This window comes from Dromiciops gliroides, chromosome 2, assembly GCF_019393635.1.
Source record: "Dromiciops gliroides isolate mDroGli1 chromosome 2, mDroGli1.pri, whole genome shotgun sequence".
NCBI lineage: Eukaryota > Metazoa > Chordata > Mammalia > Microbiotheria > Microbiotheriidae > Dromiciops > Dromiciops gliroides.
In genome coordinates, this window is record NC_057862.1 from 96,667,178 (window position 1) to 96,694,810 (window position 27,633).

General features: G+C 35.3%; 1 protein-coding gene across 2 annotated transcripts in view; it reads right to left on the minus strand.

The window, feature by feature from the left end:
• Window positions 1–27,633, minus strand: part of ATRNL1 (attractin like 1) — a 1,132,449-nt gene that overhangs the window by 719,726 nt on the left and 385,090 nt on the right. For both annotated transcript variants that reach the window (XM_043982337.1, XM_043982338.1), the window contains exon 21: window positions 27,552–27,604. In XM_043982337.1, coding sequence (XP_043838272.1) covers window positions 27,552–27,604 — 53 coding nt within the window. The remainder of the gene's footprint in view (window positions 1–27,551; window positions 27,605–27,633) is intronic.

A 27,633-nucleotide genomic window follows, 5' to 3' on the forward strand; every position in this document is an offset into this window, starting at 1 on the left:
GAGGAAACTGAGGCTGAATCAGGTTAAGCGACTTTCCAGGGTCACACAGATAGCAAGTGCTTAATGTGGGATTTTAACTCAGGACTTCCTGAGTGGCTCAGGACCTAGTTGTGTGTATGTGTGTATGCATGTGTTTCTCCCCCTCCCCAACATTAGGATGATCCCTAGAATCTTGAAAATTAATTGCAGCCAAGTGGTCACGCTTTGGGCCCCTTCCCCCTTTCTTATCCCTTTCCCCTCAGACCCAATTGGGCTCATCCTGAAAGAGCAAAGGGGAATAAAGTTGTATATGGAGTGACATCTGGTATATACAAAAATATAAAACAAATATATAAGAATAAATATAGGTAATCAAATACAAGTTAGTTAGGGAGTACATAAGAAGTTAGGTGAACTGGGAAAGGCTTTACACACAAGATGGCATTCAGCCTTCCAGGCATGAAGGATAGCCAGTAGAAACACAGGGTAGTACAGATTTGTTAGGATCAAAGAGGACAATTAAGTTGGACTGTAGAATATAGGAAAGGCAGTAATGTACAATGTGTCTAGAAAGATAGGGTGATGCCAAATTGTGAAGGTCTTTATAAGTTAAACAGAAGGATTTTCTTAGTAGCTATGTAGTCAGATCTAGGTTTAGGAAAATCACTCTGGCACCATTGTGGAGGATGGATTAGAGTAAAAACAACCATGAGACTTGGAGATCAATTAAGAGTCCACCATAGTAATCTAGGCAAGACGTGATGAGAGATCTAAGTTGGGGGGTGTGCAAGCACAAAGGATTAGAAGTGCGAGATGATGTGGAGGTAATAACATGCACATGCACATTGGTTTTGCTAACTGTATATCTGTTATAAGGGAGGCTTATTTGGGGGGTGATAAGATTATTGGAAGTTAAGGAACCAGAATAATTTATTAAGCACTTACTATGTACAAAGCACTGTGCCAAGTGCTGGAGATACAATTAGAAATGCAAGACAGGGACTGCTATCAAGAAGCTCCCATTGTAATGGGGGAGACAACACACATGGAATGTTTCAGATGGAAGTCAGGTGGAAAAGCCTCATGGTCTTTAGGGGATAATGGCAAAGCAGATGACCAGTTCTCTTTAATGCCATTTCCACTGATTAAGCCATTTCAGTTCCTGATGTTGAACAATTTGATTGTACCAAGAACTTTGGTTTTAGGAACTTTCCGTTCTGGGTTTTCAGCAGCTATGGCTGTGGCCCCTGAGGAAGCAGTTGTCAGGCTGCATCTCCACAGGGGCTGCTTTCCAGGATGATGGCTGTGAGCACTAAGATGGAAGCAAGGATACTCCCAATGTTGCTGGGTTCAGAGTCCTGGCCTATTTCCACTGGGGTATGAGGGGAGATAATGGCCAAAGTTGTGGCTGTGGTTTGATTTGCCTGGCACATGCTGTTTCCTGTCTCCCCCTCAAAATAACTTGTTGCTTCATCTAAGATGGCTTGACTGCCCTGTAGGTGATAATTGGTTGACAGTTTGTGGAGCTGACTAGCCTATTGTCTGTTACAGAGTTGCTTCCCTGGATGATGGCTTTAAGGATTGCACTGGAAATAAGACCAGTCATTGGGGGGATGGGGCTGTCACTCCCAGGAATCCTAACCCTATCTCCCTATTGAAGACAATTGGTAAGCAATTGTTGAGAAATAAGAATCATATTTTAAAAGCATTAAATAAACCTTTTTTAAAGAGACAAATTGATTCAGAATAAAATTTAAATAAACTTTGATGAATTAGTTATCCCACTGAATCATAACCAGTGAGGTGAATTTTACATCCAGTGGTGTAGTTCCCAAACCATTTATATCTTTCCATGCATGCCTTCCTATAAGCCTTCCACTGGAGACTAGGTCCTTATTCTAGGTTTCTTGACATTGACAAGATTATCAAAGTAGTATAGAGACTATCAGTAAACCCTAATGCCACATATAATCCCCCCTTTCTTTTCATTTCATATAATTCTCTGCTGATATATTTCTACCACTTCTCCTGTGCTAGTCTCCATTACTAGTATGCTGAATTCCACCTATATCCACTTTGTTTGGATGACAACAACTGTTAATTCAATAGAGATTGGTATTCCAAGACCAGTAGTTATGTATCATCACTAGAAGAATGGTGATAATTTTTAAAAAGAGCTTACTGTTTAACCTCCCTTCCTTAAGGGAAAAGCTTGAGGTAATTAAAGAACACTGATCAATTATCCCAAAAGTGGACTAACCCACTCTTCTCTTTTTCAATAGTTAACCTGTGTCAAGCTATACAAAATATCAGTACTTACAGAACTGCTCAATGTGTTACTTATCCAGCTACATAGCATTGTCTGGGTAATAGGATTTCTATCTTTGCTTTTTCCACTGTGCAGTTAATCAAAACTAATTTGTTTCATTATGGATCTCAGTTAGAAGGTTCTACAATGTAGTGCAGTGAATATAATACAGGACTGTCATCAGGAAACTCTGAGTTCAAATCCAGCAAGGCTATATCTCCAAAGGGGTTGTTACCCAGGATAATGGCTGGTGGCAATGGGCTAGAAGCACTGCTATTCCTGAAACTCTTGGGTTCAAGATATTGGCCTATTTCTACTGAGGTCTGATAGGAGATAGTGATCAAGGTGGTGGTAGTTGTTTGACTTCTATGGTAAGTACTGCCTCCTATATCTCAAGATCAAATTTAATTTTAATTTAATCTCAAGATTAAATCCAAATATAGGAAGGATTAGGGATAGAATTAACCTTGCTTATAAAAATAGAAGACTGTCAATAAGTAAATTCATTTGTTTTACACCATTTTAAAATTCAACTGATAGGAGCCAAAATGGCAGAGAGAAGCTAAGAACGTTCCTGAGCTTACCCACATTTCCCTCAAAAACAACATTAAACCAAGCCTCTAAACAGATTCTGGAACTATATAACCTACAAAATGAGAGACAAAATCCTGCTATGTGAGAAAATTTAGAAGACTTCAGAAAAGGTCTGTCTCGCCTGGGGTAAAAGGGGAGGGTGGCTCACCTCAGTAAAGCTTGGCTCAGTGTGGCTTAGCACCACTCGTCTCAGCTGGCAGATCACCTTAGCAAAGCTCGGCTCAGTGGCAGCTCAACACTGTTGTAACTTGACACAGCTGAGAGTGGGGCAGCCGAGACTGGGGCAGCTGAGAATAGGGGAGTTGACAGTGGGGCAGCTGAGAGCAGTAAGAAACTTGCAACCATGAATCCTCTGCCCCAGGAGCAGACTTCAACTTGATAAGTTTAAAAATAGCCTACAACATGAGCAAGAAACAAAAAAGGAACCTTACCATTGACAACTTCTATGGTGAAAAGGAAGACCAAAATTGAAACACAGATGAATTAGTCAAAACACCCACAAGTGAAGACTCAAGAGGGAAGATGATCTTGTCTCAAGACCAAAAACCCATCTTTGAAGAGCTCAAAAAGGCTTTTAAAAATCAAATAAGAGAAGGGGCAGCTAGGTGGCGCAGTGGATAGAGCACCGGCCCTGGAGTCAGGAGTACCTGAGTTCAAATCTGGCCTCAGACACTTAACACACACTTACTAGCTGTGTGACCCTGGGCAAGTCACTTAACCCCAATTGCCTCACTAAAAAAAAAATAATAAAATAAGAGAGGTAGAAGAAAAATGGAAAAAGAAATAAGAGAAATGAGAATTACACTGCAAAAAGAAGCACAAAAAATGACTGAGGAAAATAACTCCTTAAACAATACAATTGGCCAAATGAGAGAAAAAATTAGCCAAACAGAAAAAGAAGTGCAAGTGGAAGTGGATAACTCCATGAGACAACAAGAATCTGACGAGCAGAATCAAAAGACTGAAAAAATAGAAGAAAATGTGAAATACCTCATTGGAAAAACAACTGACCTGGAAAATAGGTCCAGGAGAGATAATCTGAGAATTACTGGACTACCTGAAAGCCATGATCAAGAAAAGAGTCTAGACAGCATATTCCAGGAAATTATTATGGAGAACTGCCCTGAAATTGTAGAATCAGAAGATAAAATCATCATTGAAAGAATCCATCGAACACTTCCTGAAGAGACCCCAAAAGGAACACTTCAAGGAATGTAGTAGCCAAACTCCAGAATTATCAGGTGAAGGAGAAAATACTCCAAGCAGCCAGAAAGAAACCATTTAAATACCATGGAGCCATAGTCATTATTGCACAGGACCTGGCAGCTTCAAAATTAAAGGATCACAGGGCTTGGAATATGATAAACAGGAAGGCAAAGGAGCTTGGATTACAACTGAGGATCAACTACCAAGCAAAATTTAGCATTCTCTTTTGGAGAAAAAGATGGACATTCAACAAACTAGGAGATTTCCAAGGCTTCCTGAGGAAAAGAACAGAAATGAACAGAAAATTTGATCTCCAAATACAAGACTCTAGAGAAATATAAAGAGGTAAACAAGGGGGAGGAAGGGGGTGTTCAATGATGTTATACTGCTTAAGTCCATATGAGGGAGGATAATACTTTTAACTCTTGGGATCTGTATTTCTGTAAAGGTATTGTTATTAAATCAACTTTGATGTGATGATATAAAGAAACCTAAGGTACAAAATAAAAGAAGACTAGGGGGAGGAGAGGAAGGGAGAGGTGGAATGCGTTTAATTATATCATATGAAGAGACACAAAAAGAACCCATTACAACAGAGGGAAAGAAGGGAGGGGTGGGCATTGTTGCAACCTTACTCTCATCAGACTTGGTTCAGGGAGGGAATAAAACACACTCCCATTTGTATAAAGAAACTTAGCTTACTCTTTAAGGAAACAAAAGGGGAAGGGGAAAAAAGTTGGTATTGATAGAAGGGAGGGCACAAGTGGGGGAAAAAGGGGCAAGAAAAAGAAGGGCAGCTGATAAAAGGGAGGACAGATTGAGGGAGGCAGTGATCAGAAGCAAAAGACTAGTCAAGTGGAATAGGGGGAAAGAAGGGGAAAAAAGAGTACAAAGGGGAAAAGAAGATGGAGGGAAATAAACAGTTAATAATTTTAACTGTGAATGTGAATGGGATGAACTATCCCATAAAACAGAAGCAAATTGCAGAGTGGATTAAAAAACAGAATCCTACAATATGGTGTTTACAAGAAACACATTTGAAGCAGAGAGATACACACCAAGTAAAGGTCAAAGGCTGGAGGAGAATATATTATGTATCAGCTAAAGTAAAAAAAGCAAGGGTAGCAATCCTTATCTCAGACAAAGCAAAGGCAAAATAGATCCAATTAAAAGAGATAAGGAAGGAAACTACATCTTGCTAAAAGGTACTATAGATACTGAAGTGATATCAATATTAAACATATATGCACCAAGTGGTATAGCATCCAAATTCTTAAAGGAGAAGTTAAATGAGTTACAAGAGGAAATGGACATTAACACTATACTAGTGGGGGATCTGAATCTTCCCCTCTCAGAATTAGATAAATCTAGCCACAAAATAAATAAGAAAGAAGTGAGAGAGGTGAATAGATTACTAGAAAAGTTAGACATGATAGATGTCTGGAGAAAACTGAATGGAGATAGAAAGGAATATACCTTTTTCTCAGCAGTACATGGCACATTTTCAAAAATTCATCATGTATTAGGGCACAAAAACATCATAGTCAAATGTAAAAAGGCAGAAATAATAAATGCATCCTTCTCAGATCATGATGCAACAAAAATTACATGTAATAAAGAGCCATGGAAAGGTAGACAGAAAATCAATTGGAAACTAAATACTTTCATTCTAAAGAATGAGTGGGTCAAACAACAAATCGTGGAAATAATCAATAACTTTATCCAAGAGAATGACAATAATGAGACAATATACCAAAATCTATGGGATGCAGCCAAAGCAGTGCTCAGGGGAAAATTTATAGTTCTAACTGCTTATATGAATAAAAAAGAGAAAGAGGAGAACAATGAATTGGGCATGCAACTTAAAAAGCTAGAAAAAGAACAAATTAGAAATCCCCAATTAAATACTAAATTAGAAACCCTGAAAATTAAAGGAGAAATTAATAAAATTGAAAGCAAGAAAACTATAAAATTAATCAATAAAACAAAGAGCTGGTTCTATGAAAAAAACGATAAAACAGATAAACCACTGGTTAATTTGATTTAATAAAAAGAAAGAAGAAAAACAAATTACCAGAATCAAAAATGAAAAGAGTGATCTTGCCACCAATGAAGTAAAAATTAAAGCAATAAGTAGGAACTATTTTGCCCAACTGTATGCCAATAAATTTAACAATATAAATGAAATGGATAAATATTTACAAAAATACAAACTTCCCAGGTTAGCTGAAAAGGAAATAAATTCCTTAAATAAGCCCATATTAGAAAAAGAAATTGAACAAGCCATTAAAAAAAACTCCCTAAAAAAATCCCCAGGGCCAGATGGGTTTACAGGTGAATTCTACCAAATATTTAAAGTACAATTAATTCCAATATTACACAAATTATTTGAAAAAATAAGTGAAGTAGGAGTTCTACCAAATTCATTTTATGACACAATTATGGTGTTGATACCAAAACCAGGCAGAGCCAAAACAGAGAAAGAAAATTATAGACCAATTTCCCTAATGATGCTAAAATCTTAAATAAGGTATTAGCAAAGAGATTACAGCAAGTGATCACCAGGATAATACACTATGACCAGGTGGGATTTATACCAGGAATGTAGGGCTGGTTCAATATTAGGAAAACTATCAACATAATCAACCATATCAATAAGAAAACTAACCAAAATCATATGATTATTTCAATATATGTAGAGAAAGCTTTTGACAAAATACAGCACCCATTCCTAATAAAAACACTAGAGAGCTTAGGAATAGGTGGAGCTTTCCTTCAAATAATAAACAGTATCTACCTAAAACCATCAGCAAGCATTATATGTAATGGAGATAAGTTAGAGGCCTTCCCAATAAAAGGGGTGAAACAGGGATGTCCATTATCACCTCTATTATTTAATATTGTACTAAAAATGTTAGCCTTAGCAATCAGAGAAGAAAAAGGAATTAAAGGAATTAGAATAGGCAAGGAGGAAACAAAACTATCTCTCTTTGCAGATGATATGATGGTATATGTAAAGAATCCTAGAGAATCAACTCAAAAATTACTGGAAACAATTAACAACTTCAGCAAAGTAGCAGGATATAAAATAAATCCACATAAATTGTCAGCATTTCTATACATGACCAACAAAGTCCAGCAGCAAGAGATAGAAAGAGAAATTCTATTTAAAGTAAGGGTAGATAATATAAAATACTTGGGAGTCTACCGGCCAAGACAAACCCAAGAACTCAATTACCAAACACTTTTCAAACAAATCAAATCAGATCTAAAAAATTTGAAAGATATCAATTGTTCATGGATAGGCCGAGCTAATATAATAAAAATGACAATTCTACCTAAATTAATGTACTTATTCAGGGCCATACCTATCAGACTACCTAGAAATGATTTTATAGAGCTAGAAAAAATAATAACAAACAAAAAGTCAAGAATATCAAGGAAAATAATGAAAAAAAAATGCACAGGAAGGTGGGTTAGCTGTACCAAATCTGGAGCTCTACTATAAAGTGGCAGTCATCAAAACTATCTGGTACTGGCTAAGAAATAGAGTGGAGGACCAATGGAATAGTCTAGACACAGGAGACACAGTACTAAATGACATTAGTAATGTACTGTTTGATAAACCCAAACACCCCACCTTCTGGGATAGGAATTCAGTATTTGACAAAATTTGCTGGGAAAATTGGAAGAGAGTATGGCAGAAATTAGGCATAGACCAGTATTTGACACCTTATACTAAAATAAGGTCAAAATGGGTACATGATTTATACATGAGGTGATACCATAGGTAAATTAGGAGAAAAAGGAATAGCCTACCTTTCAGGTCTTTGGAAAGGAGACCAGTTTATGACCAAACAAGAGATAGAGAATATTATGAAATGCAAAATAGATTACTTTGATTACATTAAATTAAAAAGGTTTTGTACAAACAGAAGCAATACATCCAAAATTAGAAGGGATACAGAAAGCTGGGAAACAATCTTTATGGCCAGTACTTCTGATAAAGGCCTCATTTCTAAAATATATAGGGAACTAAATCAAATTTATATGAATCCAAGTCATTCCCCAATTGAGAAATGGTCAAAGGATATGAACAGGGAGTTTTCTGATGAAAAAATCAAAGCTATCAATTCCCATATGAAAAAAATGTTCTAAATCACTATTGATTAGAGAGATGCAAATTAAAACAACTCTAAGGTACCACCTGACACCAATCAGATTGGCTAATATGACAAAAAAGGAAAATAATAAATGTTGGAGAAGCTGTGGGAAAATTGGAACACTAATGCATTGTTGGTGGAGCTGTGAACTGATCCAACCATTCTGGAGAGCAATTTGGAATTATGCCCAAAGAGCTATAAAGCTGTGCATACCCTTTGACCCAGCAATACCACTCTTGGGTCTTTTTCCCAAAGAGATCATTAAAAAGGGAAAAGGACCCACATGTACAAAAAATATTTATAGCTGCTCTTTTTGTGGTGGCAAGGAATTGGAAATTGAGGGGATGTCCATCAATTGGGGAATGGCTGAACAAATTGTGGTATATGAATGTAATGGAATTCTATTGTGCTATAAGAAACGATGAGCAGGTGGAGTTCAGAGAAACCTGGAAGGACTTGCATGAACTGATGATGAGTGAGATGAGAAGAACCAGAAGAACATTATACACAGTATCATCAACACTATGAGTTGACCAACTGTGATAGATAAGATTCTTCTCACCAAGAATGTTCCAAAGGACTCATGATGGAAAAGACTCTCCAAATCTAGGGGAAAAAAAGGAACTGTGGTATATGGATGCTGAATGGACCATACTATTTCTTTTCTTTTTGATGCTGTTGGTTTTCTGATTTCAGGTTTTTCCTTTGTTCTCTGATCCTTCTCATATAGCATGAATAATGCAGAAATATATTTGATGTTTTTGTGTATATTTAACCTGTATCAGATTGCCTGCTGTCTAGGGGAGGGGGGAAGGAGAGGAGGGAGGGGGAATAATTTGAAATCTTATATAAGCAAATCTTAAACTATTTCTACATGTAACTGGAAAATAATAAAATACTTTTATTAAAAAATATATATTAAAAAAATTCAACTGATACAAAGTGCCCAGGTATGTAGGAATACCTTCCTGGCCCTTAGAGTGATTCTATGGTCTTGCTTCCAATACAGCATTGAATAACCACCTCAATGTCCAGATTGGAAATAAACCTATTCTCCACCCCCCAAACTCTTTTATTTTTAGAAAAGCTCCAGCCTAGTTATTTAACACAACAGAGCATATAATGTCTGATAGGTGATGACACATCCCACAAACAACTATATATTGGGGGGGGCATCATCAAAATTCCCCCACTGGCCCTAAACTTAAAGACTTTTGTTTGTTGAGAACTGTTCTCTCCAGGTCTCAAAGTGGTTGGCCATTCTCATGGTCATAATGAAGAAATCATTTTCGATCATCTTCTTCACCTCATCCCTTCAAGGTCTTTCTGACATGTCATCCATGCAGCCTGGAGTTCTGTCCACTGGAAGTACTTGCCAGGACTCTAATTCACTAAGCTATACTCTGTTATTTGTCTAGTGGTTGCTGAAGTCCAATTGCCCAAACCTGGGGCATCCAGGGTCATAAAGGCCCAAGGGGAGAGATTACAAAACAATCTGCTTTAGATTTTCTATGTGTTAACCTGCACTGGGACCCAGCTGAAAGAAATGACTCATGGATCACTCAGTAAATGAGGAAGACCAAGATATCTAAATGGATATTATATTCTCCAAAACTTGAAGGATTTAGTGTCTCTGGACTTATTTCTTAGACCATGGGGAAGCATAAGTAGATTTTCTGGCCTGTGCACTATTTCTATCAATTATATTATCTAAAACATGACAATGGGCTGGATCCTAAATTTTTAGAGCACTTATTTTCCACCCTTTATCCATATGGGTCACCATTTGATGGAGGGCCTCATCCACAATAGACTCATCTGGCTTGGTCAATATTATATCATCAATATAGTGGTAGATATCAATATTCTAAGGCAGGAAATAGCCTATGATGTCTCTGACCACTAGAAAGTGGCAGTATAAGGAATAATTCAGATAGCCCTGGAGCAGAAAAATGGAAGTATATTTGACACTTTATCATCTGAAAGCCAACGGATCCTTAGTGGTCCCAGGCATAAGAACAGAGAAAAAAACACTGATAAGGTCAATACTACTTACCCTGTATCTGAGCTATGACAGTGGTGACATCAGAAACAAGTGCACTGATGGAGATGATGATTCTGTTTAGCTCCTGTAGTCTACTGCAAATTGCCAGGTATCATCTTTTCTGAAACTATTTCTCCTTGATCTGTTTTTAGGTCAGTTGTTTTTGATATGAGGTACTTTACATTTTATTTTATTTTTCAGCCTTTTACCCTTATTTTAATATTCATTTTGTCTTATAGAGCCATTAACATCTATCATCTCATTAAAATTTTTAAGGTGACTGCTACTTGGGTAAAGTTATATCCCTCTTGTTCTAAGCTGTTAATTCTTCTTTCAAGTTTTTTTCTACAAAGTTCTCATTTGTTTTTCTAATTCTTTCCACAAGTACTCTCATTTTACTTACCACTATTTTAAAAAAACTTTAAAAAGTCACTTAATTTCCTTAAAAATGGAAATTAGCTGTCTGGACAAGCTGTGTTTTTCTTTCAGGCTTTTCTTATAAATGTTTGGGATTTATTTTCTTCTTCTAGATTCCTGTCTTGAATGTTCTTGGAAGCATTATAGCTTTTTATCACAACCACCTTTTTTTCATTTATCCTTCCAATCTTATTTCCCAACTGGAACTTTGTGTTGGGGCCTAGCTCTGCAAACTTCTTGAGAGAATGCTCAGGTCTTGTATGGTCCTGGGCTATATTATCTGGGGTCATCCTACTGTATTCTCCAGGTATGGAGTGTTCTATTCTTCAGGACAGCTCAGAAAAGGGAGCTATAAACTTTCAAATGGCCAGAAGTAGTTTGATCCAACTCACAGAATGATCATTGCTTTCCTGGGCTGACCTTCAGGGATTCTAGACCCAGTTGTGAGTCTAGGCAAAACAAATGTAGACACCACTGGAGGAAGCTGTAGTAAACAATTATGTGCTCTAATCCCTAGCAGATAGCTAGAATTCTCTGCAGATTCACAAAGCAGCACTTATTGGTTAAATCCTGGTCCTGCATTCTCCCTGGGTCACTTTGTAGAAACTGTTCCAAGGTCACCAAAACTGAACAGATATCCCAAACCTGGTTTTTAGTAGTGTGTTTGAATTTAGGGTCACTAAGCTATACTCTGTTATTTGTCTAGTGGTTGCTGAAGTCCAATTGCCCAAACCTGGGGCAATTTGATATCCTGCTCTGGGAAAAGGGAACAAGTAGAGTCATTTCTGTGATGGTCTTTTATAAAACATTTATGCACACTGAAATATAAGAGATAGCCAAGTTGTCCCATGAAATGATGCTTCTTGTTGTCTTTGTACACACAATAAAATCAATTCCTTTATTTGTTTCTCTGAGGAAAATCTGTGAACCCTCCTTCCATCTAATTAAAACAATTTTGTTGGGGGCAGTTAGGTGACACAGTGGATAAAACACTGGCCCTGGATTCAGGAGGAACTGAGTTCAAATCCGGCCTCACACACTTGACACACTTATTAGCTGTGTGACCCTGGGCAAGTCACTTAACCCTAACTTCCCTGCAAAAAACAAACAAAAAAACAACAATTTTGTCCACTATTTTCATTCACAGTGAAAATTTTCAGTAGTGATATGATTCAATTCTTCCAGTAACATGTCTACTCATTGGTCAGTGAATAAGATCATGGAACTCCCAATTAGCATCAAGGATCTATAACTTGGTTGATATGGGATATCACTATGCCAATACAGAATATAATCCATCTATAATTTAGTATAAGCCCCAAAGAGTTAAAAGACTTCTCCATCATAACATAGTCCTAGAAATATCAAAGGCAGAATTCAAAACAATGCCCTACTAATTCTAAGGTAAACACTTTATTCATTTTACCATGCAAACTCATTTTGAGCACAAATAATTAAATTAACATTTATAGATGAGTTGAAATCTGTCTAATATTTTTTAAAAAACACCTATTACCTTTTTTCCCACACCCAGATATAATCAATGAAAAAATGGAAAGGGGATTATAGAGGACTAAGTTCCCTTTTATATATCCTTTGTTTCCTGAGTTTCCATTGTCAAAATTACACCAAGAGGCAAGCCTACTGGTGATAATATATCCATAGTTCTGGTGAATTGATCCCTGAAACGGACACATAGTCTACATTCAAGAAGAAATTCAAAACCTTGTTAGTAATGGACAAATTTCTAAGACTGTTAGTTGCAAAGCTTCATTGTAGAGTTTTCTCACTGAGTGCCCTGAATCAGTGAAAATATAAATCTAATATTAATAACAACATATATAAGATTTGCCAGAGCTATTTCTCCATTTTTGAACCCATTTCTCCATTTAATATCATAAAGAGTTATTAAGGTATGCCTTTATGTAGTTAGTTATAATTGCCTGAATTAACTGTTCTAAGTCAAGAATGGAAGTTTTATCATTATATTAAATATTCAATTTAAAGTGACCTGGTTCATTTAAATTAGTAACAAATGACAGTATATCACCAAAAGTAATAATTAATATTAATATGAGTAGACATCACATTGATCTGGTCCATGGGCATATATGACTTGGACAAATATGGAAGATGGGCCATAAACTGGGCACCAAACTGAATAGGAAGAAGAGAGTATATTTTATAGATAGATAGATAGATAGATAGATAGATAGATAGATAGATAGATAGATAGATAGATAGATTTGAGAAATAACAGTATTTAAGACCACAAGCTCCTCTTTCAAAAAAAAATCAACACATTTTAAACAGCTTTCTAGTAGTGCTATATTGTTCTTAATCATGAAATAACACAATCTCCAAAGAATCAAAATGCCAGAAGATCTAAAGGAAAAGGTAGCACTAGGGACATAAATAGGCTGTAGTTTCTTACAAATGAAGAACTAAAGATGATATCAAATAGGTGTAAGCCTGGAGAAGGAAGTTAAATTAGTTGTATATGAAGAGTGAGGATTTACAAAAGGACAGCTTATGTGCTCCATTGCTGGCCATGCAATATCGGCTATACTTCAACCTCTTTCAATTGAACTAATATTAACAATGTATCCAATTTATATAATTTAGAGTTAGTACCATATATTTTGACTTTCAATTTTATCTTTAAAAACTGGAAGGTTTCTTTTAATAATTTTAATACAACATTACTTTTCATTTAATTACTTATAAGTCTTCAAATGTTTTTAAGCTTTAAAAGCCTTTTAACCACAACAAGGCTGCCATCTAGTGCTTTATGACTTTTCATTCTTTAAAAAGAGAAAAAACAACCTTTCTGTATAATTAAGGAGGGAAGATGGTTTAAATTTCCCATAATTTAGGGGTTTTTAAGGTTAAGAAAAGTATTACCTAATTCAGGAATTGGGTCTATTCATTCTAACTGTACAGTCAGTATAGTCACACAGAAAAATAATAGGGCACCAAAGATAAAATAAATCAAAAAGAATTTTGCAACTTAGTTTTTCACTTGACTATGAAGAAATAAAATTGAGTTCAGGAATATTCTCCTACATGTCCCTTTATATCTTCGAGAGTAATGCATGAAAGAGATAAAGAGGAGTCGCATTATTCTGATGTTCCCATATCTTCCCATCCCATAGCATTTTTCTTTCCAGTTATATTCAGTCTTCATATCTTATTCTTGACATTCCTATTGTTTCCTTATTCTCCTGGCAAGTTTCTTACACTTATCTTTTTTTTATTTTTGCTCCATTCTATTTAAACATTTAACTGTTTTGTTTCATTATAAAGAAAACTAACTTAAAAAAAAAGTTTTGAAAAATGCAGTGCAATTAAAAAAATTGATCTTGCTTTTCCAGGTTAAACAAAGAAATGGATCTTCACTCCCTGAAAATTCCTAATAGATAGCAATTTTCCCCTCTGAGTTCACAGTTACCTCATTTTCTTTACATGAATTTTTTTTTTATTCTTTCTGACCTAGATCAACTTGAAAAAACTTCATGAAACTTTTCTGGCTAGAAGTCTGAATTCTTATAGCACTTTTCTCTACAATTCATAGAATACTTATCACATAGAAGACCCTTCATGTAATGAGTCCACTAATATCACAGATATGTATCATCCCTCTTCTCTCTCCCCCTTGTAATTCTGGAGTGCCTTGTGACAATTATTCACAGGCTCAGAGAAATCTTTCACCAGTCCTAAGTAGTGACAGTGAGGATAATATCACTATAAGAATGGCAGCCCAGGTGACTCTACCACAATTGTACCTTTGTCTAAAAATGCTTCAGTATCACCGTCTATTCTTAAGGACCTACAAATTCTTAAGGACTTTGCCTTCCTTGGAGAGAATAAGTTAGCACTGAAGATTCAGTTCTACACCTTTATGAGAGTCCAGTTAAGATTGACTTTGTAAACAGCAAATTAAAGAGAGGTTGTTAATAACTAGGTGATTTCCAGGAAAGAAAACAGATGCTAACTAAAAGAAGATAATAGGTACCATAAAAAACTTCTCAACTTTATTCTAGTATTTGTGTCATGAATATTATGGAATCAGAATCCCTTCCATATAACTCTATATGCAAAAAAGTTGTTACAGGCAAGACTGATCCCTGGTAAAGAGGATAGAATGATTTGAGATGATCCCAGCATGGCAGGCAGAAGCTCACATGGGACAGGTAAAGATGATGTTAGGAGAAATACACATGGTAATAGACAAGGTACTATTTAGGTTCTTATATATAAGACAATATGGTGTCATCCCTGAATAGAGTTTAAACTTTGTATGTTTTGTTTTTATTTTCCTTTTTTCTTTTTTGGTTTTTTTTTTTTTAACCACATGAGCACAGATCTTACTATGTCACTTCATTGACCAAGAAGCTTCTTTGGCTACCCATTGAATCAATGAAAAAATATAAACTCCTGTTTGGCATTTCAAACCCTGAGCAATCTGACAAGGTTATAGTTATAGGCTAATTATAAATTTACTCTTTCTTTTGAAACTATGCTTCAGCTAAATTGTAATCTGTATCACTAGGTAAAGATCTGGTCCTCACTTTTCTTTTTCTATAAAATGCAGTTGGACTATATAGATAACCTATAGAGCATCTCCCAGGTCAAAGTCTAGGATTCTAGGTATAGAATTCAAGGTTTATTATTTCAATTTATTTTTCTTACATTAATGCTAACATTAGCATTTCTTGAACTGTCAAATATTAATTATGAAAGCAGAAAACATTCTATATCTTGGTTCTTACTGGGAATAATTTCTAATATTTTTTCATTACCTAGAAAGCTGCTTCTTGTATTCAGATAAAATTTTTTCAATATTTTGAGAAATATATTCCTATATTTTAGGACTTTTTGCATAAATGAGTATTGAATTTTAATAAATTCTTTTCATTAATCTGTTAGTGTAACCATATGGTTTTAATTTGCATAACTTATTATAGTCAAAATTATTTCTCCAGAATAAAATATTGGATGATAATAATAAAATAATTGTTTATATTGCATCTTGCATATGATTATTGCATTTGATATTTCCCCTCTTGGAAGATATGTATTTTCCTGTAAAGATAAATCTGGGATGATAAATCCATCCAGAGAAAACCTAGGTTTAATTCTTATATAATGATTGTTATAACACTCTTTCCTTGGACATAATAAGACTTTTAGGAGCTTTAAAAAGCAAGTTGTCTTTTGAATAAAAATAAAACATATTTTCTGATCAGTTTTATTCCAAATGTAACAATTTTTAAATATATTCATTGAAAAGTAGATATGTAAATTTAATAACTAGGAATAATATTTGATATATTATGTAACCATGTAAGATGCTTCAAAATTTTACATTTGTTATTTCTTTTAACTGTTTACATTCCTAAATGGGAAGATGATAAATCTAACTAATAAGAGCTTTTTGAGTATTAGGACAAATGGTAGGAATAAATTTAGACAGAGCACACAGGTGGGAATTGATTATGCAGGGATGATATATGTAAAGCATTTTTTTTAATCTTTGTTTTATGGGGCGGCCAGGGTTGGGTGACATGTCTAGGGTTGCTGAGTTGGTGAGTGTTTTGTGTCTGAGGCTGGATTTGGATGCAGGTCTTCCTGGGTCCAGGGTGGGTGCTTTGTCCACTGTGTCACCTAGTTGCCCCATGATGACATCTTGAGGGTAAAATTGAGGGGGAAGATGATTGCACTGGGGGAGGGGAAAGGGGAGAGGTAGAATGGGGTGAAATCTCACATGAAAGAAGCAGGAAAGGGCTTACAGAGTGAGGAGAAATGGGGGAGGATTGGGGTAGTGAATGAGCTTTACACTCATCAGAATTGACTCAAAGACCTTAATCTCATCAGAGCTGTCTCAAGGAGGCAATAATTTACATACTCAGAATTGACTCAAAGACCTTAATCTCATCAGAGCTGTCTCAAGGAGGCAATAATTTACATACTCAATTGGGTAGAGTAATCTACCTAAACCTGCAGGAAAGTAGGAAAGAAGGGGATAAGCGGGTGGGTGTTGGTGAAATAAGGGAGGATAGAGTTGAGGAGAGGACAGTCAGAAACAAAACACTTTTGAGGAGGGATAGGGTAAAAGAAGATAGAAAATAGAGTAAATATTATGTGAGGGAATAGGATAGAGGGAAACAGTTAATGGTAATTGTGAAAACATTTTGAAGCAGAGGCAACAGTAATGTAGGATAATGATGATGCTGGTGATGATTGATTGATGGATTAAAGGTGATTGGAGTAAGATGAGGATTGATCAATGAGGATTGATTGATGAGGAGGACTGATTGATGAGGAGGACTGATTGATGATGAGGAGGATTGAATGATGAACATGAGGACTGATTTAGGATTAGAACTGATGGATGATGATGATGATGATGATGATGATGATGATAAAATGTATAGTAAAATGTACTTTCCTTGGCTATTGTGAAGAAAATTCTTTGTCAGGTATAAGGTACTATATAAATGTTATCTATTACTGTTGTTGTAATAATCAACCTCATGGGTTTATTGTAAGGAAATCTCTCTTTAAAGTACTATATAAATGTAGTTTGCTATAAAAATGATAAATGGGATGCTATCTGAAAAACCTGGAAGGACCTGTACCAGCTGAGACAAAGTGAAATGTACTGTTTACAAAGTTACAGCAATATTGTAAGATTATCATCTGGGAATGAATTGGCTATTTTCATCAATGCAGTGATCCAGGATGACTCTGAAGGACTTATAAAAAAAGCAATCCATCTCCAGAGAAAGAACTGGTGGTGCCTGAATATAGATTGAAGCATAATTTTTTTTAGTTCCTTTTTCTAAAGTTTTTTTGCTCTGTTTTCTTTCACAACCTGACTAATGTGGAAATGTTTTCCATGACTACATATGCATAACTTATATTGAATTGCTTGCATTCTTAAGGGGGATAGGGAGGGAGGAATAGAATTCAGAACACAAAGTTTTAAAAATCGACATTAAAAATTGTTTTTACATGTAATTTGGGGGGAAAAATTATAAATTAAAAGAAATAATAATAACAACAGTAACAGATTTTATAGCTGACACAATACAGCACTTACGATATGCCAAGCACTTTATAAATTTCTCATTTGACCCTCACAAAAAACTACTTAGTAAAAAATTCCTTATTATTATTCACATTTTACAGTAAAGGAGATTGAAGTAAACAAGTTAAGTGACTTGATTAAGGTCACATAGCTAAGTACTGTCTGAGGCATTTATACACAAAACTTTTTCAATCAAAAACTGATTATCATTCCTTGGCCAAGATGGAGAAATAGAGGCAGTCACTCAACAGAACTCTCTCAATATTTGCCTTCAAACAACTTTAAAGTAACAATGAAAATAGAATTCTGGAGTGATAGAAAAAACAAAAGATTGAGGTGAGGCATTTTTCCAGCATAAGAGAACTTAGGAGGTTGGCAGGAGAGATCTATGACACTGGAATGGGGGCCAGCCCAGAGTATGGAGCACTTTTCAACAAAACTATCATACTTTGGAGATGAGTACCACAGCAGCAGCAGCAACTTCAAGAACTCTCAGCTGAGACATGGTAAGAACAAGGCTCAGGGAGCCAAGATGGCAGAGGAAATACAGTGAGCTCTTGAACTCATGACACGATCACTCCAAAAAACATCCACTGATCACCTCCAGAAAGAGACCCAAAAAAGAAAACTCCTAGGAATATTATAGCCAAATTCCAGACCTCTCAGGTCAAGGAGAAAATATTGCAAGCTGCCAAAAAGAAAGAATTCAAGTACTGGGGAGCCCCAGTCAGGATAGCACAAGATCTAGCAGCATCTACATTAAAGGACCAGAGGGCATGGAATATGACATTCCAGAGGGCAAAGGAAATGGGATGACAACCAAGAATCACCTACCCAGCAAAACTCAGCATAATCTTTCAGCAGAAAAAATGGGACTTTAATGAAAAAGAAGACTTTCAAATATTTGTGGTGAAAAGACCTGAACTGAATGGAAAATTTGTCTTTCAAATACAAGACCCTAGAGAACCATAAAAAATTGGAGATGGGGGGCATACCTGGGGTCATACAGTGGGCAACTGTCTGGTGTCTGAGGCCAGGTTTTGGCTGGGATCCCTCCGGATCCAGGGGTGATGCTTTTTCCACTGTATCACCTAGCTAGGTGATGCCATCTTTAGGGTTAAATTGAGGGGTGAAGGGAATACATTGGGGGAGAGGGAAGGGCAGAGGTGAAATCCTACATGAAAGAAACAGGAAAAGGCTTATGGAGTGGGGGAAGAGATGGGAGAGGAGCAGGGCAGTAAATGAATTTTACACTTATCAGAAATGGCTCAAAGACCTTAAACTCATCAGAGCTGCCTCAAGGAAGGACTAACACACATGCCCAACTGGGTGGAGTAATCTATTTAATCTGGGCAGTAAATGAGCCTAATACACATCAGAATTGGCTGAAAGACCTCAATCACATTATAATTGGCTCAAGGAGGGAATAATGTACACAATCAATTGGGTGGAGTAATCTCTCTAACCCTGCAAGAAAATAGGAGGGGAAGGGGATAAAGAGAGAGGGGCAAAAGAATGAAGGGCAGAGTGGGGGAGGGGACAGACAGAAGCAAATCCCTTTTGAAGAGTGATAGGATGAAAGAAGATGGATAATAGAATAAATATCATGGGGAAGGGAATAGGATGGAAGGGAAACAGTTAACAATAGTAATCATGAAAAAGAGAAAATGGGGGAAATTGTACAAAAAAATATTTATAGCAACTCTTGGTGGAGGCTAAGAATTGAGAATCAAGGGAATGTCCATCAATTGAGGAATGATGGAAAAAGCTATGCTATATGATTGTAGTGGAATGGTCTTGTGCTACAGGAAATGACAAACAGGATGATCCCAGAAAAACCCAGAAAGACTAATGAACATCGATGTATAGTGAAGTGAGCAGATCTGGGAGGACATTGTGCATAGTGACAGCAGTATTGTTCAATGAGCAATTGTGAATGACTTAACTACTCTCAGCAATGCAATGATCCAAGACAATCCCAAGGAACTAGTGAGGAAGCTTACTATGCACCCCTATAGAAAGAACTGATAAAAAGAACACTTGTGGATTGTACATATATAACCTGATTGCGATCTTGTAGAGGGGGGAGGAAAGGGAGGGAAGGAGGGAGATGAATTTGGAACTCTAAATCTTATGAAAATGAATGTTCAAAACTACCCTTACATGTAACTGGAAAAAATAAAAATAAATGTTTGTTGCTAATAACAAGGCTGAGAATTATTCAGAAAACAATTAGAGGGGATCTTTGCTGGCAATGGGTGCAGGACCCAGTTGCATTGCCCATACACAGTTCCAGGTCCCAGTTCCATGGCCAAGAAGGACGCTAGCATTTGCAACCTCCAAAGAGCAAGATCTCTTCCTGGGTAAAGAATAGAACATAGACATTTTTGTTTCATCCCTGATCTTATTGGGAAGGCTTCTAGTGCATCCTCATTACAGATAGTACTTGTTGATGGTTTTAGACAAATGCTACTTTGTTTTAAGAAAAGCTCTGTTTATTCATATGCTTTCATACTTTTTTCTTTTATGAATTTGTGAGTTTTCTTGACCCAGTACATGGTCAATATTTGTGAAGCTGCTATATATAAATTAGAAAAAGGTATATTTATTCCTATTCAATTTTCTCCAGAGAACTATCCTATCTAACTTTTCTAAAATTCTGTTCATCTCTTTAACTTCTGATTTATTTTACAGTTAGCCATCGAGTTTTGAGAGGGGAAAGTTGAGATCCCCACTAGTATAGTTATACTTTCTAATTCCTACTGTAAGTTATTTAACTTTTTCTTCAAGAATTTGTATGATTTGCCATTTGGTGAACATGTTTGATTTTTTTTTTGGGGGGGGTGGCAGGGCATGTTTGTTGCATTCTTTTTTCAGCATAAAAAATTTTATCATTTTCCAGTTACATGTAAAGATACTTTTCATCATTTGTTTTCATAAGATTTTTAGTTCCAAATTTTTCTCTCTCCTTCCCTTTCCTCCCCTCCCCCCAAGATAGAAAGTAATCTCATATAGGTGGCATATATATATATATATATATATATATATATATATATATATATATATATATATATATATATATATATATATATATATATAAAATCACATTACATATATTTCAACATTAGTCATTTTGTGAAAGAAGAATTAGACCAGGGAAAAGCCTCAAAAAGTAGAAACAGTATGGTTCGATCTGCATTCAGAATCCACAGTTTTCTTCTGGATGTGGAGAACATTTTCCATCATGAATTTTTTACAGTTGGGAAAAGTAGCTCCTAATTATTGCTTTAATTTCTACTTTATTTTTGGTGAGTTCACTCCTTTCATTTTTGATACTGGTAATTTGGTTTCCTTTTTTCTTTTTTTAAATCATATTAACCAAAGGTTTATCTACTTTATTGATTTTTTTCATAAAACCAGCTTACATTTATTGATTAATTTTATAGTTTCCTTACTTTCAATTTAATTAATTTCTCCTTTGATTTTCAGACTTTCTAATTTACTATTTAATTAGGGATTTTAAATTTGTTCTTTTTATAGCTTTTTTAGTTGTATGCCCAATTTATTGATCTCCTCTTTCTCTATTTTATTCATTTAAGCATTTAGAGATAAAAAATATCCCCTAAGAACTGGTGTACATATATTAATATCACTTCATTGTCTATGATAATTTTAAGTAAAATGTTGTTTCCCTTATTGTCTTTGTTGATAATATATATTGTGTATTGATCTACTGTGATGGACTATATTCTTCTCACCAATGCAATGGTACAGAAGAGTTCCAGGGAACTCATGATGGAAGAGGATCTCCAAATCCAGGGGGGAAAAAAGAACTGTAGGGTATAGATGCTGAATGAACCATACTATTTCTTTTGTTTTGGGTGCTGTTGTTGTTTTTCTAGTTTAAGGTTTTTCCTCATTGCTCTGATTTTTCTCTTAAAACATGACTAATGCAGAAATATGTTTAATGTTATATATATATATATATATATATATATATATATATATATATATATATATATATAAAACCTATATCAGATTACCTGCTGTCTAGGGGAGGGGGGAGGGAGGGAGGAAAATCTGAAATTGGAAAGCTTGTATGAACTAAATTTGAGAACTAGCTTTACATGTAATGGAAAAAAATAAATAAAATACTATCTCTTTTTAGTATTGGCAAATGGCATTATGGAATCTGTGATCTCTATTTATATAATAGTAAAAAACCAGAATGATCAATTCTTGAAGTAAAAAAGAAGATAATATACAATTTTGCTCTAGCCTTCTCTGTGATGATTGTTACACCTGCCTTTTTTTTTTATTTCAGCTGAAGCATAATAGATTCTGCCCTAATCCCTTTTTTCAACTCTGTGTGTCTTTCTATTTCAAGTATGTTTCTTGTAAATAATATATTGTTGGATTCTGGCATATAATCTATTCTGCTATCCACTTCCATTTTATGAATATGTTCATTCTATTCGCATTCTCAGTTCTGATTACTATGCATTTCTCTCCATCCTATTTTCTTCTGTTTAACCTTCCCTATCTCTTTTTACCCTTTCCCTCTTCAAAAGTTCATTAGAAAATTTCTACTACTCTCTCCCTTAAGCGACCCTCCTTGTTATTATCCCTGCCTCTTTCTCTCATCCTCTTTTCATTCTGTTTCCCTGTTCAGCAAGATAGATTTCTATATCCGTGTGTGTGTGTGTGTGTGTGTGTGTGTAACATATTCTCCTTTTTTTGAACTAATTCTGGTGAGAGTAAGGTTTAAGAGTTGCCTGCCCACTTATTATCCCTCCACCATAAAATCTCTACCTTGCCTGCATCTTTATTGTAAAATAATTTCCCCCATCCTTCCTTTCTCCCAATGCATCCCTCTATTTCACCCCTTCATTTTTTAAGTTCACCCCATCATAGTGAACTTACACCAATGCCCTCTGTGTATGTGCACTCCTTCTCGCTGCCCTAATAATGAAAATGTCCTCTTCCCATGTAGGAATGTAAACAGCTTAACTTTATTGAATCCCTTATGATTTCTCTTTCATGCTTTCCTTTTTGTGCTTCTACTGAGTCATATTTGAATGTCAAATTTTCTTTTCATCCCTTATTCAGCAAGAATTCTTAACATTTCTCTATTTCATGGGTCCAAATTTACCCTGAAGAATATTTTCAATTTTGTTTGGTAAATCATTTTTGACTATAACTCTACCTCATTTGCCTTCCGGGATACCATATACCAAAGCCTTTGTTCCTTTAACATGAAAGCTGCTAAATCTTGTGTAATCCTAAATGTGGTTCCATGAATATGTTTTTTTCTGATGTCTTAAAATATGAGGGTAAGGGATTTCTATTTATCATGGTTTTTAGATATTCCAATAATCCTTAAATTTTCTTTCTTCAATCTACTTTCCAAGTCAGTTCTTTTTTTTTTAAGTGAGGCAATTGGGATTAAGTGACTTGCCCAGGGTCACACAGCTAGTAAGTGTTAAGTGTCTGAGTCCAGATTTGAACTCAGGGTACTCCTGATTCCAGGGCTGATGTTCTATCCACTGAGCCACCTAGCTGCCCCAAGTCAGTTCTTTTTTAAGGAGATATTTCACATTTACTTCTATTATTTCATTTTTTGACTTGTCTTTTTGTTCCTCAGAACCTCATGGAGTCATTAGCTTTTACTGGCCCAATTCTAAATTTTTAAGGAATTATTTTCTTTTTTCTTTTTTTTTTTAAGTGCAAAACAATAAATTTTTATTTGTTCACAGTTAGACACAAGCAACTGCCTTGACATTTTTAGAACATTCTAATACGGACAGCAAAACCTTTTGATTTCAATTCTCATTCACTAAGATTGTACCATTTTCCCTTGCAGTTCATATTTATGGCATTTACTGTGGATTGTTTTTGACATGCTTACAAGTGTGAGGCAGGGAACGGATTGAACCTTTTTGACAAAAGATGACATTTTTAGATTTGAACTAAAAGCAGTTAAAAAAGAAGTGTTGCCACTTTGCCAAAGGATCCCTTTAAACTGCAAGTTCACTCTATTATTCTAAAGTTCCGTGGTTGAGGTTTACAAAACTAGATTATGTCCTTAGCAAAAAAATCTGTTCCTCCATAATCTTCATGGTACATAGAAAAGCAAAGTCTTCTGAAAGTGATTCCCCATTCTTGCTATTGTAAAACACCTGGTGCTCCTGGGTAAACCCATAATTGGAGTCAACACCATATGATCTTGCTATAAAGAACACCACCTCCCTCCTCTCCAAACATGGCACCTGAATTCAGCCTACAGGTTTAAAATTTCCAAAGGTATTCTCTAAATGGAGATCAAACTCAGTAGGTAAGCCAGTCTGTTTACTCAAGCAAAATTACATTTATCTATTATCCACTGAGCAATGGGGAAAGAAGGGACAAAGAAAGACACTACCTTCATTAACTCATAAGGAATTATTTTCTTTAGTGAGCCTTTGTACTTCTTTTTCCATTTGGCCAATATTACTTTTTAGGAGTTTTTTTTTCTTTATTGAATTTTTGTGTCTCTTTTACCATTTGGCCAATTTTGTTTTTTAAGGTATTATTTTCTTCAGTATGTTTTTTCTGCCTCTTTTACCAAGCTGTTAATTCTCTTTTCATATGTTCATCATTCTCATATTTTAATTTTTTTAATTTTTCCTCCTACCACTGTTATTGCCTTCTTTAGCTCTTCCAGGAATCCTTGTTGGGCCTGTGTCCAATTAGCATTTTTTTCATTGAGGCTTTGGTTATAGTTCTTTTCAAATTGTTGTCTTCTAGGGATAGCAAGGTGGATAGAGCACTGGCCCTGGAGTCAGGAGTACCTGAGTTCAAATGCAGCCTCAGACACTTAACACTTACTAGCTGTGTGACCCTGGGCAAGTCACTTAACCCCAATTGCCTCACTAAAAAAAAAAAGTTGTCTTCTACTTGTGTATCTTGATCTTTCTTGTCATCATAGATTTTTATGACCAGAATTTTTTTTGTTGTTTGTTCATTTTCCAGCCTATTTCTTGACTTTAAATTTTATGTTAAAATTGGGCTTTGTTCACCTAAAAGTGAGAAGGCACTGCCCAAATCTTCAGGCTTTTATCTACTGCTATTTTAAGAACTAGTTCTAGGGGACTGTATGTTTTCAGTGATTCCAAAGTACTGTGATCCAGGGGAAGATCTGATCACTGATCTCTGGGCCTATACTGTGGTCTTTACCCAGGAGGGGCCCATTTTCCCCTGTAACTACAAGCACTAGAATTCTGAGACTACAACCTACACTATGTATGGGGTGATTTCTACTGCCCCCAGTGCCAGCCCAGAATTATCTTTCTTGTTTCCTTCCCATTTCTGAGCTGAAAGCTACTAAAGCTGCTGCTGCTGCTGGTACTACTATCATTCTAGCCACCTCCAAATTCTACTACTTGAATTGCTTCTGCATGCACTCTAGGCCAGTTCCATCTCCGGTACCACAAACCTGTGAAGTAGTCTTGAACTAGAAAAATGTTTCACTCCAACCTTTTGTTGGCTGTGCCATTCCAGAGTTTGATTTGATATGTGACTTTAGTTATTTTAAGAGGAATGTTGAGAGAATGTGGCTAGGTTGCTGCTTCTATTCTGCCATCTTAGCTATACCTCTTGTGAACGATCCATTCCCTTTTGCCCAATAACATGGTCACCAACTTAATGCAACCCTTATCATATCTTGTTTCAAATATAGAGTATTATAATAACCTTCTGATTAACTTTCTGCTTCAGATAAACCCATGATTCAATCGATCCTACACAAACCTCAAAAAATAATACTTTTAAAATACCAGTGTTACTCTGTCATTGCTTTGTTCAAAATTTTCAGTGATTCTTCATTAGCCCTGGTACAACATACAAACTTTTCCAATTGGTACTTAAAGTTCTTTATAATCTCATTCCACCTTTCTACCTTTCTAAACTTATTTTCTTCTATTTGTGTTCATGAAAGTTACATTCCCACGAAAATGCCCCAGTTGAGATTATAGATATCTGACATTCTATCTGCTGCTTCTAATCTTTTGCACAGGCTGTCCCCAGTGTCTAGAGTATATTACCTTTTACCTTTTCATATATTCCTCAAAGAAGCCTTAGCGTTCCATAAGTCTTGGCTCATGTTCCTTATTCCATCCTCAAATTATCTTATACTTACTTATCTTTTTATGGGTATTAGTCCTTGAGGGTGGAAACTGTGCAGTTTTTTCCTTCTGTTTTTGTTTCTGAATTTCCAGCAACTCATCTTATATGTAATTCAGGCTCAATACATACTTGTTGAAGGGAAATGAAGCGAAGCAAATTGGACCAAAGAGATACTAATCATACCAGTTGACCTTTAATTTTATTGACCACAGTAGTCAGCATAGAACTTATTTTTGTTTAAAATAAAACTCTGAGGTCACCTGAAGCTTTTTTATTTGCTTCTTTTCCCATAAAGGTGAAATGAAATATGTGTAGTCATATTATTCTTGGGTAGCATAACTAGACTGCTTTTGTACAAAATTAAATAATTAATTAGTGAATCAAAAACTGAACAATTCATTTTATAATTTTCTAACTCAAAAGAAAAACCTTTTTTGTCATTGTTTCCATTAGTGCCTTTGGGCTGTCAGCACAATTTAAAACACTATCTATGATACAAGTCCATGTAACATAAATAGTTAATTGACTTTCGCCAATTATTCTATGTGACTTGCACAGTTTGCTCATGAAATATAAAGTGGGACTAGCCCTTACCTTTTTAAGAATTTTTAAGGGTCAAGGTGTTTTGAGGAAGGCTTAACCAAAAACCTATACATGTTTGTATCAAATGATGAGGGTGATAGTTATAAACATGGTTTAAAGAAACAATTTTCTTTAAGCTCTCCTTAAGATTTGGCTTTTCTTAGAATTCTAGGCAGAAGCAACATCTTTAACATTATAAGTAAGCATGTTGAAAATATAGTATAATGCCTGCATGATTAATTAACTCTCTAGGAAAATAGAATATTACCACTGGATGAGACCTTGTCATATTACAGATGAGAAAACTGATTCACTGGTACATATACATACAGATTCCATGAAAAAAGAGGACTCTAACAGACATTTCATTCTCCTGAAATCTTCATTGAAAAATCTGACAAGTGACTAATAGTATTAAAGACTTAAAGGTGAGGAGTTATCAGAGATATAGTACAATGTGTTTGAGACAAAGATAATTTATAGATTTTACTTAATAAGGTAGAGAGAGCAGTAAATTATTGCTTTTTAGGTGTCTCAGGTCTAAAAATATAATTATTGTCACATGCGTTTTTCTTCAAATGTATTTCATATTCATACTCTCAAAATAATATTTAAAATGTTTGGTTTTTCTAGGTTAACTCCAAAATATGTCATTTTTTAAAAAAAGCTTTGTTCCAGAATTAACCTCATTGAGGGATGTTATACTGAAATCTAACCATGTTTATTGTATCACTTTATTAAGTCATATTTGAAAAACAATAGGCCTATTATTACATAATCTTGTGAGAAGGAAGAAAATAGTATATACCTTTAAATGCTCGAACTTAAAGTAGGAGTTTTATTACTGGTTTAAGAAAAAAGAAAATAACATTTTGACAAAGGAATTATAGCATCATGACCTCAAAGGTATTAAATAAATCAACAAGCCTACAGTGTCTCAGATTTGGCTAATAATGTAAAACATGTTGAGAAGTAATAAAAAGAAAATCTTCAAATACTTACAGTAACAAGTTCCTCTGAGAGGGTTACCAACATAACGATTTTCAGAATCACATCTGCCAAAATTTAAAAAAAAAAAACACCT